The sequence below is a fragment of the Malaclemys terrapin genome, chromosome 16 (genome assembly GCF_027887155.1).
Source record: "Malaclemys terrapin pileata isolate rMalTer1 chromosome 16, rMalTer1.hap1, whole genome shotgun sequence".
NCBI lineage: Eukaryota > Metazoa > Chordata > Testudines > Emydidae > Malaclemys > Malaclemys terrapin.
The window spans coordinates 6406098-6423301 of NC_071520.1; the positions used below are offsets into that span (position 1 = coordinate 6406098).

Below are 17204 nucleotides of genomic sequence, written 5' to 3' on the forward strand. Positions count from 1 at the left end.
CGCGCCGGGGTCGCGGTGAGGGTGAGGGGGGCGCGGCCCCTGTGGGGCTCGTGCAGCGCGCCGGGGAGTCGCTGGGGCAGGTGCGGAGTCAGCTCGGGGAGGGGATCCCGGTGCCCCCCCAGGCAAGGTGCAAAGCAGCCCCCCCCCCGTCTCCCTTGGCGCTGCTGTGCCGCGGTCTGGTGCGGGTGGCGCCCCTACCCGGAAATGCACATTGGCGCTTTTAGTCCTGGGAACGTGTTACTGTTTGCGTGACCTGAGCCGGCCTGTCCCCAGCCCAGCCTTCACTGGGACTTGCTCCCAGCCCTCCCCTCCGCTCAAGGATCAAACCATAAACACCTGGGGGGGGCATCATTAGTGAGGCACTTCTAGGGATTCACAAGTGTGGTGGAGGAAAAGTCCTGTTAGTGACTTCATGAGCGTGCCCGTTCATGGGACTCCAGTTTTCCCATTCCCCCCCCTGGAGTCCGGAGTTTTGAAATGGGAGAACAGAATAGCTTTGGATTTGAAGCCATGAGTGACAGGGTTATGTTCACTATATATATGTAGCTCCTGCCTATTCTTTATGATTAATAAATATTGAGGGATTTACCTAGAATTATTTTCCTTCTGTTCTAAATTAAATCATGACGATTGCAGCTAAGATCATGAGTATTGTGGTTGCGGATAAGTAGCTCAAGTTAGATAAAGTTTTTTTGTTTTAATAGCCAGTGGCTGGATATAAACTAATGTTGCTAGTGAACTTACTGTTCTGCCCCACTCTTTGCAAACAGCTTGGTAGATTCTTTTTTTTTGGACTGAGATCTCCTGGAAATGGGTGTGTCTTTCTCCATATTTTTAAGTCTAGAAGATGCACCCGATGGAGGACTTTCTGAGGAATATTTCTGACAAAGTGTTTTTGAAAAGTGAACTGCAAAAGACGTTATTTAAAGTTCTTGGAAGAGGAGCCTGAAAGGAAATAGAATGGCTGTGAGCATGGATGATGATGTTCCCCTCATTCTCACTTTGGATGAGAGTGGAAGCAACACCTCTGCACCCAATGAGGAGCTGGATCGGGAGGACCTGCCTAATGAAAGTAAGACCACTTTGTTTTTTGGAGCACACAGTTTATTTTCAGTCAGATGCTGTAATTGTGGTTTGTGGGGTTTTTTTTATTTTTTTTTATTTTTTTTTTTCTATCCATAGCAGTTGCTCTGTAGTCTTCCTGCTGGAGCCTGAAATCTTACCAAAAAAACTAATCACTCACAGTATTAGGAGTAGCCTCAAAAAAACCTATTAGGAATTTTTTTATTGTTTACTGAAAACTCTTATAACTTTAGTGAATGTCTTGGGTGATCAAGGAGTAGATGATTTGGTCTTTATATGAGTCTGTGTGTCATGCAGCCTTTGATACTTTCAGGTAATAAATTGGGACTTTCTTGCCTGTAAATCGAAGTTTCTGTTTCAGAACCCTGTTGATCTCTCTAGAGATGTCTGTTTCACTTTGTGGATGCTTGTGGAAAGCTGTGAGTAGAAGCAATCACTATATTCACAGGGAAAGAGGACTAAAAAAGGGAAACAAAAGACCTCTTTCCTTCTTTGTTTTCTGCTCCCTGCTTTCTTTTCAGTGTCTGTCCACCTCCATGAGTGAATTTAGTCCTAGCAATGTTAGCAAAACTAATAGGATTCTGAGGAATTACATGACAAGGTCTACCTGTCATTGATTCTGATCTCAGATTTCTAAGGGCCTTTCTGTAGTGTAAACACAACCATGTTGGGGGGCTCAATTACTTTATAGTGTGTCCTCCAAAACAGTGGTTCTCAGCCTCTTCTAATCTGGGACTGCCCCTTACAATGTATCAGGGGGTAGCCGTGTTAGTCTGTATCTACAAAAACAACAAGGAGTCTGGTGGCACCTTAAAGACTAACAGATTTATTTGGGCATAAGCTTTCGTGAGTAAAAACCTCACTTCTTCGGATGCATAGAGTGAAAGTTTCCTTACAATGTAGCCAGTAGTCCCATTCCCTGTAACTATATGGATAGAGCTGCGTGGTTGCAACCTTCTGGCACCTAGCCACAACCTGTAGGTTGAGAATCCTTGAGTTACGACAGTTCCATTTTGCTGTGTAGATGGAATATCTCCAAGGTTTAATCCATACTCCCAAACTATGTTATAGTTCTGATCTGTCCCAACGTTGTAGTATAATTCATGTATGTGGGTGCAACATAGTTAGGTCCCATCTACTTTACAACACAGAGCCATGGTTTATCTGTTTGGGGCCCTTGTTTAACTCTTTTTAACTTGGGGACATGTTTAACTCTGTTGCAGCTGGGCCTTCAGACATGTGGGGATTTTTTTGGTAGTGTTGATAGTCTGTCAAAACTAGACTGCAATATTTTGTAAGTAGCTACATGCCAATTTTCTCAAAACCATGATATAAAGTAAAAATTTTAACTTAAATACAGGGGTTGTTTCTTAAAACTGTTGCAGGAGGGACCTTTTATTGGATAAAATTAATGCTACAAGGTTGGCATTTAAAGAAAATTAAATGAGAAGATAGAAGCTGAATTTCCTTTAAAAATAAGGTTTTAAAGAAAAATTGTCTCCTGGTCTATTTTAATTCTTTAAACACTGAATAGAGGAACTCACTTCAGTGAGGAGTGCATAAAAGGCTTATAATGACTGAGATTAAGGAAGGCAGGGTTTTACATTCTAGTGAAGTATCATGTCTTCCAGGATGCTATCACTTTTCTGTCTCACCAGATTGTCAGAATTCTGCAAAGCTGACTAGAATTTTGCTCCTAATGGATGCAGTAGTGAGGTTTTCTCACAATGCAGGCAGCAGTCTGAACAAAAATAATTGTGAGGCTTGATAGTAAGTTCTTCAAAACTCCAGCAGTTGAAGAAGACTGAGAGGGAGAGAAGTGCTGTCATCACTTGAGTCTGTTGCTTAAAGAAAGTATGTTGTCCTTCCCTAGCACATCTTATTTGAGGATCTCAAAGTGCTGAATAAAGATTAATTAAGCTTCACAACTCCTTTGTGAGTTAAATGAGTGTTGTTACCCTCATTTTACTGTAGGAAAAACTGAGACACGGGAATTAAGTGACCTTACTCAGTTACACAGTCAGTCACTAACAGTGGTGGAAAAAATAGCCTAGGACCTCCTGACTTTTAGTTCCTTGTTTTAAACACTTGGCTGGCCTAGTGGAAAGAACACTGGACTGGGGCTTAGACGATATAGGTTTTATTCCTGCCTTTGCCACTGTCCTAGTGGGTGAAATTGGGCAAGTAACTTCACTACTCTGCCTCAATTTCTCCATCTGTTAAATGGGGATAATGATACTGCTCTCCTTTTGTAAAGCATTTTGAGATCTACTGATGAAAAGTGCTATATAAGAGCTCAATATTATCTTAAATTTAAAAATGTTCTTCCATCATATCTCAAAGGCTGAGAGCTTTTTTATATACAATATATATTGTAAGACACATGTAAAGCCTTGCAAGTATTGGACAGCATCTCTCGAGCTGCTTGGAATTATAGGCAATAAATCATACATACATATGATATACCCCCATGTTAGTTCAGGTCCAAGATGTACTCTTCTGTATGGAAATTCCTGTTGCATCAACTAGCAATGCAGGTCCAGTGCATTCAGAGCAGGACATACAGTACAAATGTTATATAGGCAACAGTGTTGTACTGTGTTACCACGGTACTTCCACACTAGTCGAGTTATAGCAAGTGGGAAAAGTCATTTTTTATACTCTGGTTTGAACAAGAAAAACACTGATTGCTACTGAGGCAAAAATAATTCTAGTAGAAGTGTCAGCTGCCACTCTAGGTTTTGAATGAAGCTTCCTGTCTTCAGACAATTGTAATTTTGCAAAAACACTCACACCTTTGCTGACTCTTTCCAAACTTGGGCTCTACTTAAAGGTGAATCAAAGGAAACTTTAGAAAGCCTGAGCCATTCTGTTTAATTTGTAATGGGTGGAAAATAGAGAATTATTACCCAAGCTCACTTCTAAGTATGTTCTGGGCCACCCTGAAATTTATGGCATAAGACCTGCAAAGGAGGAAGCTACAGATACTTCAAAGTGAATGCATAGTGGTGCATAACCCTCCTGCATGAAGATTATGAATCCAAATTTCCTCAGTTATAAGAAGCTGTGCTGCAGTACTTACTGCATGAGTGTTCATCACAGGCCTCACAGGATTGGAGAAGGTGCTACACTTCCATAAGAATATGGGAATAAAGGAGTTCTTTTTATCAAGTACTGTCTGGTCTTGATATTAGAAAAATCCTATCAAGGAACTAAGAATGTAATGAGAATGCTGTTGGCTGATGCTCTGTTCAAATAATTCACAACAGTTTTGGGGTATAATTATGGAGTAAGGGCACATCATGTACAATAAACCAGTTCATTTTGAATAGTTTATCTATTTATCAACTTGTAGGCACGTGCCCAAAGTACTGGGCTAGAATCTAGCCGAGGAATGGTTGACGTAGTTCTTCTGAAATACACAAGCATTCAGGGATGTGACTATCCACTTGCTGATTCCTATAATCAGCATAAAGCTTGAAGGAACACAAATTTCCTTGTATAAATTCTGGTTCAAGAACATATTCGTGTCAGCAGTGAAAGAAAAAGGATTTCCCCTTCATACTTAGCAGGGATACCATATCTGGACAGATAACATCTCTTTCGAAAATATCCTTGTTATCTAATAATGTAACTTCTATATTGCAGCCAGTGGATGAGAGTTCCCCAGATGTGAAATTGCACCACATCCTCTGATGTTCCTTAGCAGGAACAAGTAGGCAACAGCTTTTTGGCTCTTTTGGAAATACTATAATCTCCAGCAAACTATCTGTGCTTGTGCTAATACTCTGTTCATTGAGGAAACAGATCCCTGTCAAGGAGGTTTTGACTTTGCTGGCTTTGAAAGTAAATGGATACTAAAAGTTAGTTTTGTGGAAGACTTAGAAAACCTACCAGGAAATGAAGGTATTGATCCTTCAAATGGCAGTAAGAGATTTAGAAGGTGACATTGCAGACTAAGCACACAGATTATGTGGAAATTGATGACTGTGACTAAAGTAATGGGGAAAAAGTGAGGACAGACAAGGTGGTTGCATTTGACCTGGTAATTCATGGGATCTCTGACAGCAGAACCTTAAACTTCCTACATACCATGCAGTATATTTTCCTACAACATGTCTTCTCGTACCACTGATCTCCTCTTAAATAGTTCCAGTAGTCGTGCTTCAGCTACTTCATTTGGAGATAAATCACGGCTTGAGCACAGGACTGGGAGCCAGAAATTTAGGTGTGCCAGCCCCAGTTCTGCCACAGATTCCTTCTTTGACCTAGGGTAAGTCACTTAACCTCTCAGAGCTTCAGTTTTCTCATTGGTAAAATGTGTATTATACCTACCTCACAGTGGGTCTGGGAGGAGTAATTAGTGTTTTGTGAAGGACTAATTTTTTTGTAGGGATGAAGTATTTTTATTCTGTTATTTAAGGGTGAGATTTTTTTTTTCAAACGTGCATAGGGCAGTTTGGTGTCTAATTCCCATTGACTTTCAATGAGAGGCATCAAACTGATTAAAAAATCTCTTCCCAAACTCACAACTGTACAGTCTGAATGTCTGCTGGGGGTTTTGTAATATGCATCTAGTCCAGATAACTTATAATGGAACTCTTTTTTTTAGAAGAGCAAGTTGTCCTTGAAGGAAAGCTGTCTCCAGTATGGCTTCCTAAGACAGTGTCTCAACCTTGGGTTCGTGACCCCTAGCGGAGGTCACAAGTGGGTTTAGGGGAGTTGCAAACACGGACGGCATTAGATAGCCAGGGGTCCCGCAAAGCTTTTGCCCTGCTTCCTGACAGTTTACATGTTTCAGCCCCAGGCCTGAAGCTGAAGGCCAAGCTTAAGGTAGGTAGAGGGTCTCAATTTTTTCAGATAAGGAGGTTGCCAGCACAGAAAGGTTGAGAAACACTGCTCTAGGGGTTGGAAATTACAGCAAAAGAAATCAGCACATGAAACATCAGAATGTACTGATTTCTCTCTCAGCACTGTTCCCCTCTCACTGTGATTATTGGTGTGATGTGCCCATGCCCTGTAAACTCAGATGAAGTCTGGAAAGGTTGATTTCCAACTTGCATTCCATTCAGGAGCTGCTGTGTGTCCTCTGATACTGGAGAATACACAGTTGTGTGCTAGACTCCTAACACATTATCTCCTTGTGTCTCTGCGTTAGTGAGACAGCAGTGCTTTGGATATGGTTTTGTAATTATGCATAATTGCTGTAGTAAGAGAGAGTAATATTGTTAATCTTTTAAATATATACTCTATTGAATTTACTGTGGTGTCCATGCATTACAAAAGCATCCGTGGCCAAAAAAAAGGTAATGTATGACCACGGTGCCTGGTAACTATAGAAGAGTAACTCTCAACTTAATCAAGTACTATGAAGGATTGTCTTGCAGTTAGCATGAAGTCACTGTGTTTGTCTTGTTTTTTCAGTCGGGGGGGGCTTGATCTACATTAATTCAGACATTGTACCTTTCACAGAAGGGCACTTTGTTGAAAAAGAACAGCTGCACTGTTGAATGTAGTATAATAAGTTTCATAAGTGACTGTCTTGTCTGTCCCCCCAATGGTATTTTGAATGGTCCAACTTGCCCCTGCTCCCTATCCTACTTGTTCTGCACAGCAGTAGGATGCACAAGATCATTTCATGGTGTGTGATAAAGGGTTCCATTATTTACTCCCGGGGGAATTCTGTGCCATTGCACAATGCAGAATTTTGCAGAAATTAATGTTGTGTGTGCAGAATCTCCCTTTTTTCCCCCCACAGAAATGTGCTGCAGAGATGTTAGCTGCCATTAGGGGCTGCTGGACCCAGCAGAGCCCAGCTCACCAATAGAAGAGAAGGTCAAAGGGAGGGGGTGGGAACTGGAGGGTTCTCAGTAGCTGCAGTTCCCAGCACGCCCTGAAGGAAAGAGGTGGTGACACGCAGGAAACGCCGTGCTAGCCTGGGACTCGGCATCTAGCCGTTTCTCCTTCTGGATCCCTGGGCTCTGGGGAATAGGCGGTGTGAGTGTCGGGCCAGGGGAGCCCCGTGGCTGGGCTCTGGGGAATAGAAGGTGTGAGCCTCTGGGCCGGGGTGGGCCCCATGGCTGGCCTCTGGGGAGTAGGGGGTGTGAGTGTTGGCCCCCCAGCTGGGCTCTGAGGGGTAGGGAGAAGACAAGCTGGAACTGGGTTGTCATAGGGGTTTCTTTAACTCCCTACTCCTGGGGAATTTTTGTATGTCTGTATTGCTACAGACATACTTGCTGACAGGTATTTTGAAATAAATTACCAAAATAATTGAAACTGGCATGATTATATAGTGTGTTGACAAATACAGTTTGCAAAATTTTAAGATATTGTGTGCAGAATTTTCAATTTTTTGGCACAGAATTCCCCCAGGAGTAATTATTCTAAAGTAAAACCCTTCTCTTCACCACTCTACCCCCAGAATTATAAACACGTATCCAGTTTTATACACACATAACATAAGTCATTAAGGGTATGACAAATGGGGATTGAAGAATCTGGAAGCCACTCATCTCCCCTTTTGTGTAGAAGCCGACAATGACCTTGATGCTTTGAGAAAGCCATCTGCATCTTTCTTCAGCACATCTTCGCTCTGCGTGATAGGAGAACAGAAAAACAGGCTAAGTGTTTTCTTCCCAGGCTGATGGCTTGTATTGAGGGATGCGTAGAGAAGTGCACATGTGTAGTGGTGTCAGAGTATTTGAACAGGTGGTCCTGGAACTATAAAAGGTTTTAAAGAGCTAGAAAACATTCAGACTGTGATTCTGAAATGACAACAGGAAACCCAACAACAGTTGGAAACAAATAGTTATTAGCTTTTCATGGCTTCCCAGGGAAGACATCAGTTTGTTTTTCCTTTTTTTTTTTTTTTTTTAATGGTTCCTGTGGATTTTTAGAGCATTTTAGAAGCAGGATGTTGGGTATGGCCAAGTTTGCTTACTGGCAGATTAAAACGAACAAAAGCTGAACATGCTGAGTTAACTCATCATAACCAATATGATGCTCCTCAGAACTTCCTTTGCCCTTGGTGTCTTCACTGAGGGATCCCGCCTGCTGCCCTCAGCCCCCCTGCGTTGAAATCCCATTTTATCCATCCGAATGCTTTAAGAAGCGCTGTATAAACTAAACAGCAGCATCTGTGCAGTGGTTAGAGTTGTTGTTGATTGCCTTTTCCTTATTGCCTGTGGGGTTCTAAGCTCACATTCACCAGGAGTAGAATTTATGAGCCAGAACACTCAATTTCTGATTTTCTAAAATGGGGAAAGTGGACTGAGTTTGAGAGGTCTCCATTTTCTCTGACAGGCTCTGGCTTTAGATCTGCACCTTCCGAGGGTTTCCACGTGTTTATAGCATGATTGTGTAATATGTTTTGTATTCTAGGTTGAACACTTCCTTTTTATTAATCTGAGTAGTTCTTTAGGTGCAACTTTACGTGAACTGTGGAGTGGCTCTGGGATTCTATCGGTACCCATTGAGCATTTGAATGGAAAGCTCAGGCTCCCACATGCCGTGTAGGAGACATGAGAACTCTTTTTCCCTTTGGAAAAAAATAAAATATATCTGGTTCAACCCCAAATTGCTCAGCATTATGGTGGACGACTTCACAGATGACAAGGAGGTGCTCTTACAAACCTAAGATCAAATCAGAATTTTAAATGGCTTGTGTCAAGGTCATTGGGGAGGCAAAAAACACTGCTTACTACATGTGAGCGAGCTACGCTGACCTGGTGAAACCTATTCATAACCATGCTTTTATTCTTGCATTAGAGGAAATAAAAAATTATGGAACATATATCAGTACAAGTAGATATGAGGCACTCAGATGCTATGATGAGAGGTGCCTTGGAAATATAAACAAATATGGTACATGCTGTTGTTTTTTCTGTAAATCATAATCTAGTAATCTCTGATGTCCTCTGTGAATTTATATGAGAACAAAATACAGTTTGTGGCTTTTACTTTTACCAGTCATGGGGGAAAAGCTGCATATAGGAAGATAACGTAATCCATTAAATGTATTGCATGGAATAAATAAATGCGTCTGTGCATTGGGTTAAATGAGGGCGATGCCCATAAAACTGAGGCGTGAGCACATAATTCCATATGTAGGAGCAATGAAAAAATCTCCAGGGCCCAGCCATTTTAGTGCGTTTGGCCTCATCCCATTTCTAAATGCAGATTATATTGCCATTTAAGAGATAACCAGACATGTAAGGAGGTAAAGAGAAGCATTATCTCCTCCAGAGCTAATCCTTTCCAATCCATCAGCTGCAGTCATTGGGCTCCAGAAGGCATAGGAATATGTTGCACTATTTCTAAGCCGGGGGGGGGGAATCCTCAGAAGAATGGTGGGTCTGAGAAGAATGGTATTTCCACACACACTCCCTTCATTGACCTGGCAACCCTGCTTGAGGGTATTCATCTTTGGTGCTTTCTTGAATAGTAACTGAAGTATTGAGCCATAGTCTAATCCTGCTTGCTTTATTCATGTAAATTGTCCTGTTGATGTCACTGGGACTGCTTGCCTGGGGGAGGTGAGCAGCATTTGGCACCACAGTTGATAATGCCCTCACATGTATCTTGAGGAAGGCCATTCATGGTCCAAATGCTATCCTCTTCACGTAATGTTCCGACAAGGTGAAACTTCTAACTCGAGTTGATTATTTTATTAATTTGTCAACAGTAAGTCATCACTGAAACTTGAAAGTACTCCTTGTATTGGACAGTCACACCTCTTTACTGATGCCTGGGTGGAGCAGAGACTTGGTAGTGTGGTGGTCATTCCAGAACAACTGGAAATGTGTCAACAATTATTGCAAACTTGCTGGGTTTTACGTGGCCATGTCACTTTATTCTTTGACTCTGCTTTGCAACCTGTATGTACATTGAGTGTTCTGCTTTTGGGAAAGTAAAACTGGCATTAAAATAAACAACATAACAAATGGTGGGGGGGGAGAGGGGGAAATTGGTAGTAGTGAATGGAAACTAGAAAATTGGTAAAGCACATGCGCGCACACACACAAATCTATGGCTAGCAGAATTAAGGATAATACAGATGAGTTTAAGTATATTAGGAAAAAGGGAATGCTAACAATGGGATGAGTCCATTATTAAATGGAAATGGTAGAATTTTCATTAATGCTGAAAAGGGAGAAGTGTTCAGTAAATATTTCTGTTCTGTATTTGGGGAAAAGCCAGATGATGTATTCAATTATATGTTGATATTTTTCCATTCCAACAATAACTAAAGGTGGATATCTTTTAAATAAGGAGGGTCAGATAACTTGCATCCAAACATATTAAAAGAATTGGATGAGAAGCTCACTGAAACGTTAATGCTGGTGTTTGTGTGTTTATTTTTTTTAACCCAATATGTCTTGGAACACTGGGGAAGTTCCAAAGGACTGGAAGAAAGCTAATGTTGTGCCCATATTTAAAAAAAGTAAATGGGATGGCCCAGGTAATTATAGGCCTGTAATCAGCCTGACATTGATTCCAGGTAAAATAATGGAATGGCTGTTACAGAACTTCTTTATTAATGCCAATAGACATGGGTTTATGGGGAAAAAAAATCTTGTCAAATTAACCTTATCTTTTTATGACGTTACAAGTTTCGTTAATAAAGAGAATAGTGTTGATGTAATAGACTTCTGTAGGGCAGTTGACTTGGTAGCATTATGATATTTTGATTAAGAAACTAAAACAATATAAAATCAACATGGCATTGGTTTTTGGCCCTACATTGTTGAACATCTTTGTCAAGGACCTGGAAGAAAAACAAAATCATTACTGTTTAAAGTTTGCAATGACCCAAAGGTTGAGGACTGGTAAATAATGAAGAGGACAGGTCACTGATACAGAATAATCTGGGTCACTTGTTAAGCAGGATGCAAGCAAACAATATGGATTTCATTATAGCCATATTTAAAGTCATACATCTAGGAACAATGAATGTAGGCCATACTTCCAGGATTGGGTACTGTATCCTGGGAAGTGGGCTGTAGTCCACGAAAGCTTATGCTCTAATAAATTTGTTAGTCTCTAAGGTGCCACAAGTACTCCTGTTCTTTTTGCGGATACAGACTAACATGGCTGCTACTCTGAATCCTGGGAATCAGTTATTCTAGAAAAATACTTGAGGGGGATAATGGATAATCCGGTGAACACCAGCTCCCAAGGCAATACTCCAAAAAGGCATCCTTAGATGCTTAAACTCAGTGCTCCCCTGTTCATGTTACCTCTATTTGGCACTAGTGTGACTGCTACTGGAATACTTTGTCCAAATCTGTTGTCTGTGCTTCAAGAAGGATGTTGAAACATTTGAGAGGGTTCAGAGAAAAGCCGTGAGAACCACTAAAGGGTTGGAAAACCTGTCTGTTATAACAAAAGATTCAAGGAGTTAAATCTATTTTACTTTCTCAAAGAGAGAGATACTGGGTGACTTGATCACAGCCTGTAAGTATCTACATGTGGAACAGAAATTTGGTACTAGAGGGCGCTTCGAACTAGCAGGCAAAAGTATAACGAGCCAATGGCTACAAGTTCAAGTTAGACAACTACAGACTAGAAATACTGTGAAAATTTTTTTAACAGTGAGGGCAATTAATCATTAGAACAACTTATCAAGAGTTCAGAGTAGCAGCTGTGTTAGTCTGTATCAGCAAAAAGAGCAGGAGTACTTATGGCAACTTAGAGACTAACAAATTTATTTGAGCATAAGCTTTTGTGGGCTAAAACCTACTTCATCGGATGCATGCAGTGGAAAATACAGTAGGAAGATATATTTTGTTAGTCTCTAAGGTGCCACAAGTACTCCTCGTTCTTTTTATCAAGAGTTGTGGTGGATTTTCCATTACTAGCAATTTTTACGTCAAGATTGGATGTTTTTCTAAATTCTATGCTTTAGCAACCACAGATAAGAAGTTAATTCAGGGAAATCCTATCACCTGAGTCACATGAGAGGTCAGATTAGATGTTTATAATGATCCCTCATGACCTAAAAAAATCTTATGAATCTTGCAGTTGTGGGTGAGCCTCTGGAAGACAGTATCTTTACTCCCTGCTAAATCTTGCTGGGGCTGATCTTACGCAGTTCTTCTTTATTTTCCTTGGGCAGCAGTTTAATGAGACAAGAAGTCAGGGATTCTCCTTATTCCTTTGTATACAGCCTCATGGGATATTAGCAACTTCTCTTCCCTAGTTCTGCCAGAGTAGAGGAGGTGATAATGGCTGTGTTCCACAAGTATCACAAGCTGGAACGTATTTTTAATCCCACAGAGCTTTATTACTATAATTAAGGGTGTGTACTTTGTAAAATTGAGTTTCGCTAACAGAGAGAGAATTTATAAACTGGTTCTTGTGGGTTCAGTTTTTACTGATTAATGCAGATTTTCCCTCAAAACTTACAAATTTCAGATTTTCCAGTCTATATTTTTCTTCAGGTGTTAATATCGCATTTCTCTTCTCACTGCCAGTTTTGGATTACTTCATTCTGATTTCATCTTAAGAAATAGTCAGTGCTGACATCTGAAAGCATTACATTAGAAGTGAGCAGCACAACTGGAGAAAATATTATCTAACATTCATTTTAACTTACTGTATTAAAGACAGACAGTAGTGGGGGATTCAGATATTGTCTTTCTGGATTCCTTTCTGACACTCCTATTTAAAAACTCTGTTTCATGCATTCTTTGACTGACCCTTCTGCATTTGCACCATTAGAGGGAGCTTGCCTTTCTCCTACTGAATACGATAGGATAGCTGTATGCTTAAGTAGTCGTCTTGAAAACATGGATCTTACAATTTAAGTTGATTTTTTTTTTTCCTGTTGGAAACAAACTTGCAGACCCTGTCTTCACCTCAGGAGTTAATTTGTCAGTGATAAAAATGTATGTATGTATTTATAATGTGATATCAGAGGTCTAATAGGATTACATAAGCATACTACCAGTTGAAAGAGCTGACAAAATGACCATCAAAATCACTTTGTGGAGACTAATTTATTTTTTTTATTGTGGTTTGAGGGTTCTCCTTTTTGCAGGATTGATTTTGATCTGTTATGGACAAAATAAAAGATTTGAAACTTACAGTAGTTTTGGATTTTAAATACACCTGCGACCTGATATAACACAAATTCGGATATAACGCTGCAAAGCAGTGCTCCGGGGGGGGCGAGGCTGCGCACTCTGGTGGATCAAAGCAAGTTCGATATAATGCGGTAAGATTTTTTTGGCTCCCGAGGACAGCGTTATATCGAGGTAGAGGTGTATATGCAAAAAGGATCTAGTTTGTCTTTTGTACCCCAACATGTAGAAATAAGTGGGGCTATGTATTTTGCTAGTCAGAATCCCCTGAATTAAAACAACATCTGACTTCAGCAACTGGAGCAATGCAGAAAGGAGCAGGTACTTCTTTGTCGTCAGACTTTGGATGTAAGAGCATTGAAATCTGCCCCTGCTTATAGTAGTTAATATTCTCCCTTGTGATGTTACATCCAGAAGGCATTCAGTTCCTACACAGAGGCTAAGCTGAAAAAGGTTCTGTGGAAAAGGGCTAGGTGTGTGGCTCTGAAGGCAATACAGATGGAGAGTGAGAACTACTGGTGATAAGTAACCTATTATTTTTTTTTAGTCGGATGCACCTTTCATAAATTGAACAATGATTTTCATACTTTTATATACTAACTACGAATGAACTCGGTGGTTCTCAAACTGTAGTATGTGTATACCAGTGGTCCATAGAAAGCTTCTAATGGGTCCATGGAGCAGCTGCTGTCCTAGTGAAGCATCAGTCAGTGTTCAGCCAATGATGTCTGGGGATAGTTGTAGTGTAGTTTAGGACTCCTTAGGATTTCCAGAGGTGTTTTGGACCAGCTAAATGAAAGAGGGAAAGCGTTTCTGTATGCCCTGCATGGCTGCTGTGAATCTAGGATGTGTCTTTTGAAAATTCAACAGTGATCAAATTTTCCTGTGATCAAAACTGGGCAGTTAGCACAATTATAGGAGACAAACCACAGAGTGACTCAGAGAGTGTGAGTGAGGGAGCAGGCAACAAGTTGGGATTCTGTATTACTAAGCATCAGTGCAGCACCCAAAATGAGGCAACAAACAGCACAGATGCGTAAAGGGGTTATACATGTCTTAATGCAATAACTGAGGTTGCTTGGTTAAGTTTTTATTTTCATCTTTGCTCTTTTATGCTGTCCTTTCCATTGTTTTTTTTCATGTGAAAATGCACTGTACTTGCCACAGGGAAACCGGTTTGCATAGGAGATGGTTTGTAAGAGGATCTTATGTTTTTCATAATTTGAAATTGTTTACAAGTCATTAAACAAATTGTTAATTTAATGTTAAGATGTAAAGTGTACATCGGATAACATGGTACCTCCTACTCAATAGTACACTAGGAGCACTGTTGTACCAAAAATGAGAATTGTCTTTGGTTCCCTAGAACATTTTAACGTTCGCATACCAATATTTTAAGTGTGTGTGGCACAAACGTTAACACAGATACCATAGATTCATCTAGTCAAACAGTTGCAGTTTCTGTGTGTGTTGTGTTTTGATATGAGAAGTTAAGCAGCATGGTTTATAAAAGAGGTGATAATATATTTAAAATAGCTTTCCGTGCTGGGGAGGGGGTCTGTTCATCCTTCAGCATGTGTATTCAACTCCCATTTAAAATTTTCATAATCCAGTCATTTGGATGTTAACATGAGAGTGCCTTGTTTTTATGAGGTAATTGTATTGTGGACTAAACACTGAGGCAGAAGGCGAGGCTGTTTTACAGTCCTGCTTACAGTTACTGTTAACAGGAAGTACCAGCCAATTGTTTTATGCTAAAATAGCTGAAAATTAAATATTTTTGAGACAGCTGCATTAAAAGACACTGAGGTGACTGTATTATTTGGTTGTCTATAGAGGGTGTGGGAGTAGCTAATGAGAGGACAGGGATTTGCATACTTTGTGGCTGCTAACAATTGTGATTGGTTGGTTTCAGGCATTCTTTTTAATGACACACTGTCTGCATATCATGCTAACCTTTCAAGTCAACATATTATTTCTCTTGAAACAGAGTGGCATGACAGTGCCTGTCATTGGGGACACGCTGTATGTTCTGGGCACCAAAATTACAATAGTAACTTGTTTAGGCTATTCTGGTTTATCTTTTTTTTAAATCCCTGCTCCAGAGGGATCCCATGCATGCTTATTGCACTTACTATTTATGGTGCTCAACCCATAGGATCCAGGTACCATCATATGAATGTAAAGTACATCAGGTCTTCTCCCAGACAAGATCATGGCTTTCATCCCCTGCCCCCCAGTAACAAAGCCACTGGCTCAAAAAACCAAAACCTAAACAAACCAATAAAAAACCCCAGGTGACTTGCTTCCCATAGTGCCCAGCCATGATTCTTCCTCCTTAATCTGGTATGAAAGAGAGACCCTTCAGGACAGTGGTATGAGAGCGCTTGTATGTTCCCTGTAGGCACCAGAGTTTGGGTTCAGCTTGATCTCTATTGACAATGAATTCTACCTTCACGGGTCTTACCTGTTCGGAGCTGGGTACCATCAGTCACGCACAGCATTCCTGTCAAATGCAGTTGCCACAATGAGTGGGAAAGAGGATGTGTGCAAAAGGCCATTTCTGTATTATTGGGGCTCTAGTATATGCAGAGCTTTAAATATGAGGTCCAAAATCTTGAAATTAGATGTAATATTTAACTGGCAGTCAAACAGCATGTGACGCACTGGTGAGTTGTGCTCTCATTGGCCCACACTACCTATACGATGGTCAGCTAAATGTCAAATTGGCAGTGTTTCCAGGTGGGTTTCAGTGTTATCTCCCACAGGGTGAGACTAGCCTTGAAATGTCGGAAGTATAGACTATCGTCACTCAGTCAGCATCCGAGAAGAGTGGGTGCAGTCTCTTAGCTGGAGAGTCCAGGAGCAGAGATAAGTCCATCAAGATCCATGTTGGCATTTGGAAGGTAGACTTCTTCATGATGCTGATGTAACTTCATCGCTCCTGATGCTTCTTCCTGTCAACAGCCATCACCTCTATTTTTGCCTGGATTGAACTCTTATTTTATTCAGGTCTCTACTTCAGGCTTTGGGATAGAAGGGAGTCTGTACTGTTTTGCATTTAAGAAGGATGCTGATCCACCACAGTCCCATACTTTCTTGCAATATCCTTCCAGTGGCTTCACGTGTTTGAACAGAAGGTCCAATAGTGCTGATCCCTCTACTGGTAAGGGCTTTCAGAGAAGAGCTGTCTGACACCTCTCTGAAGGAAATGAATGAAGCCTGCCTAATGCAACCACATCCATCCTTACCAGGCCATCAGGGGAGGTAAGGCCACCAGTAAAGCCAACAGCATTAGCCAGGATGTCTGATTTTTGTCCATAGCCGCAAGGAGATTGTCCATCAGAACAATCAGTGCTGTCTTTGTGCCTGACTGCAAGGGATCCTAAATATTATAGAGAAGAAAATTCAGGTGTTTCTGGAATTGTTTCCCTACTCGAGTGCCTGTCATTTAGTGCTACTGGATGCATGCCCTCCCTCAGTGAAGCACTCCTGATCTGTCAGCAGTTGATTCAGACAGTCAAATATTCCAACATGATGGAGGAATGGTGCGGCAAAGTAGATAACTAAGCACTGGCAAATGGTAACAATTCAAACACTGAAGATAAACCTCAGATTGAATGGAATTTTGAAGTGGGCATATGTATGGAAATGGTAGGTAAGATAGCAATCAAAAACCCTGTTAAGGCACACCTCAGTGGTGCCCCTAGGAGGTAGCCTTACTGACTGGCTGTTAATTCCTAGCCAGGGTTTGTAGTCAGCTGAGGAGAAAACTAGAAGCAGCTAAGGCTATTTTGCTTCAACACCTTAAATGGTGGGTTACATCCAGAAAAGAGAGAATCACAGGGGAAGTGGTAAGCAGAAGCCAAGCATGAAGATTTGGGGAAATATGAGAGACTCTGTATGGTTTGTATTATAACTTTATATTTATCAGTTTGCTTGTTGTGGGGAGGAGGGGTTTAAAGAAAAACAAACCACCCTACAGCAAAGAAATGCAGTTGAAGACTTTTTTGCCAAATTGATATCAACTTGGATTGA

General features: G+C 40.9%; 1 protein-coding gene across 2 annotated transcripts in view; it reads left to right on the forward strand.

Annotated features, from left to right (window-relative positions):
• The first annotated feature begins 144 nt into the window (after nucleotides 1–144).
• The window catches only part of TPCN1 (two pore segment channel 1), a 61879-nt gene continuing 44819 nt past the window's right edge, over nucleotides 145–17204 (forward strand). For both annotated transcript variants that reach the window (XM_054007004.1, XM_054007005.1), the window contains exon 1: nucleotides 145–1072. In XM_054007004.1, the coding sequence (XP_053862979.1) occupies nucleotides 961–1072 (112 nt within the window). In that variant the 5' untranslated portion in view covers nucleotides 145–960. The remainder of the gene's footprint in view (nucleotides 1073–17204) is intronic.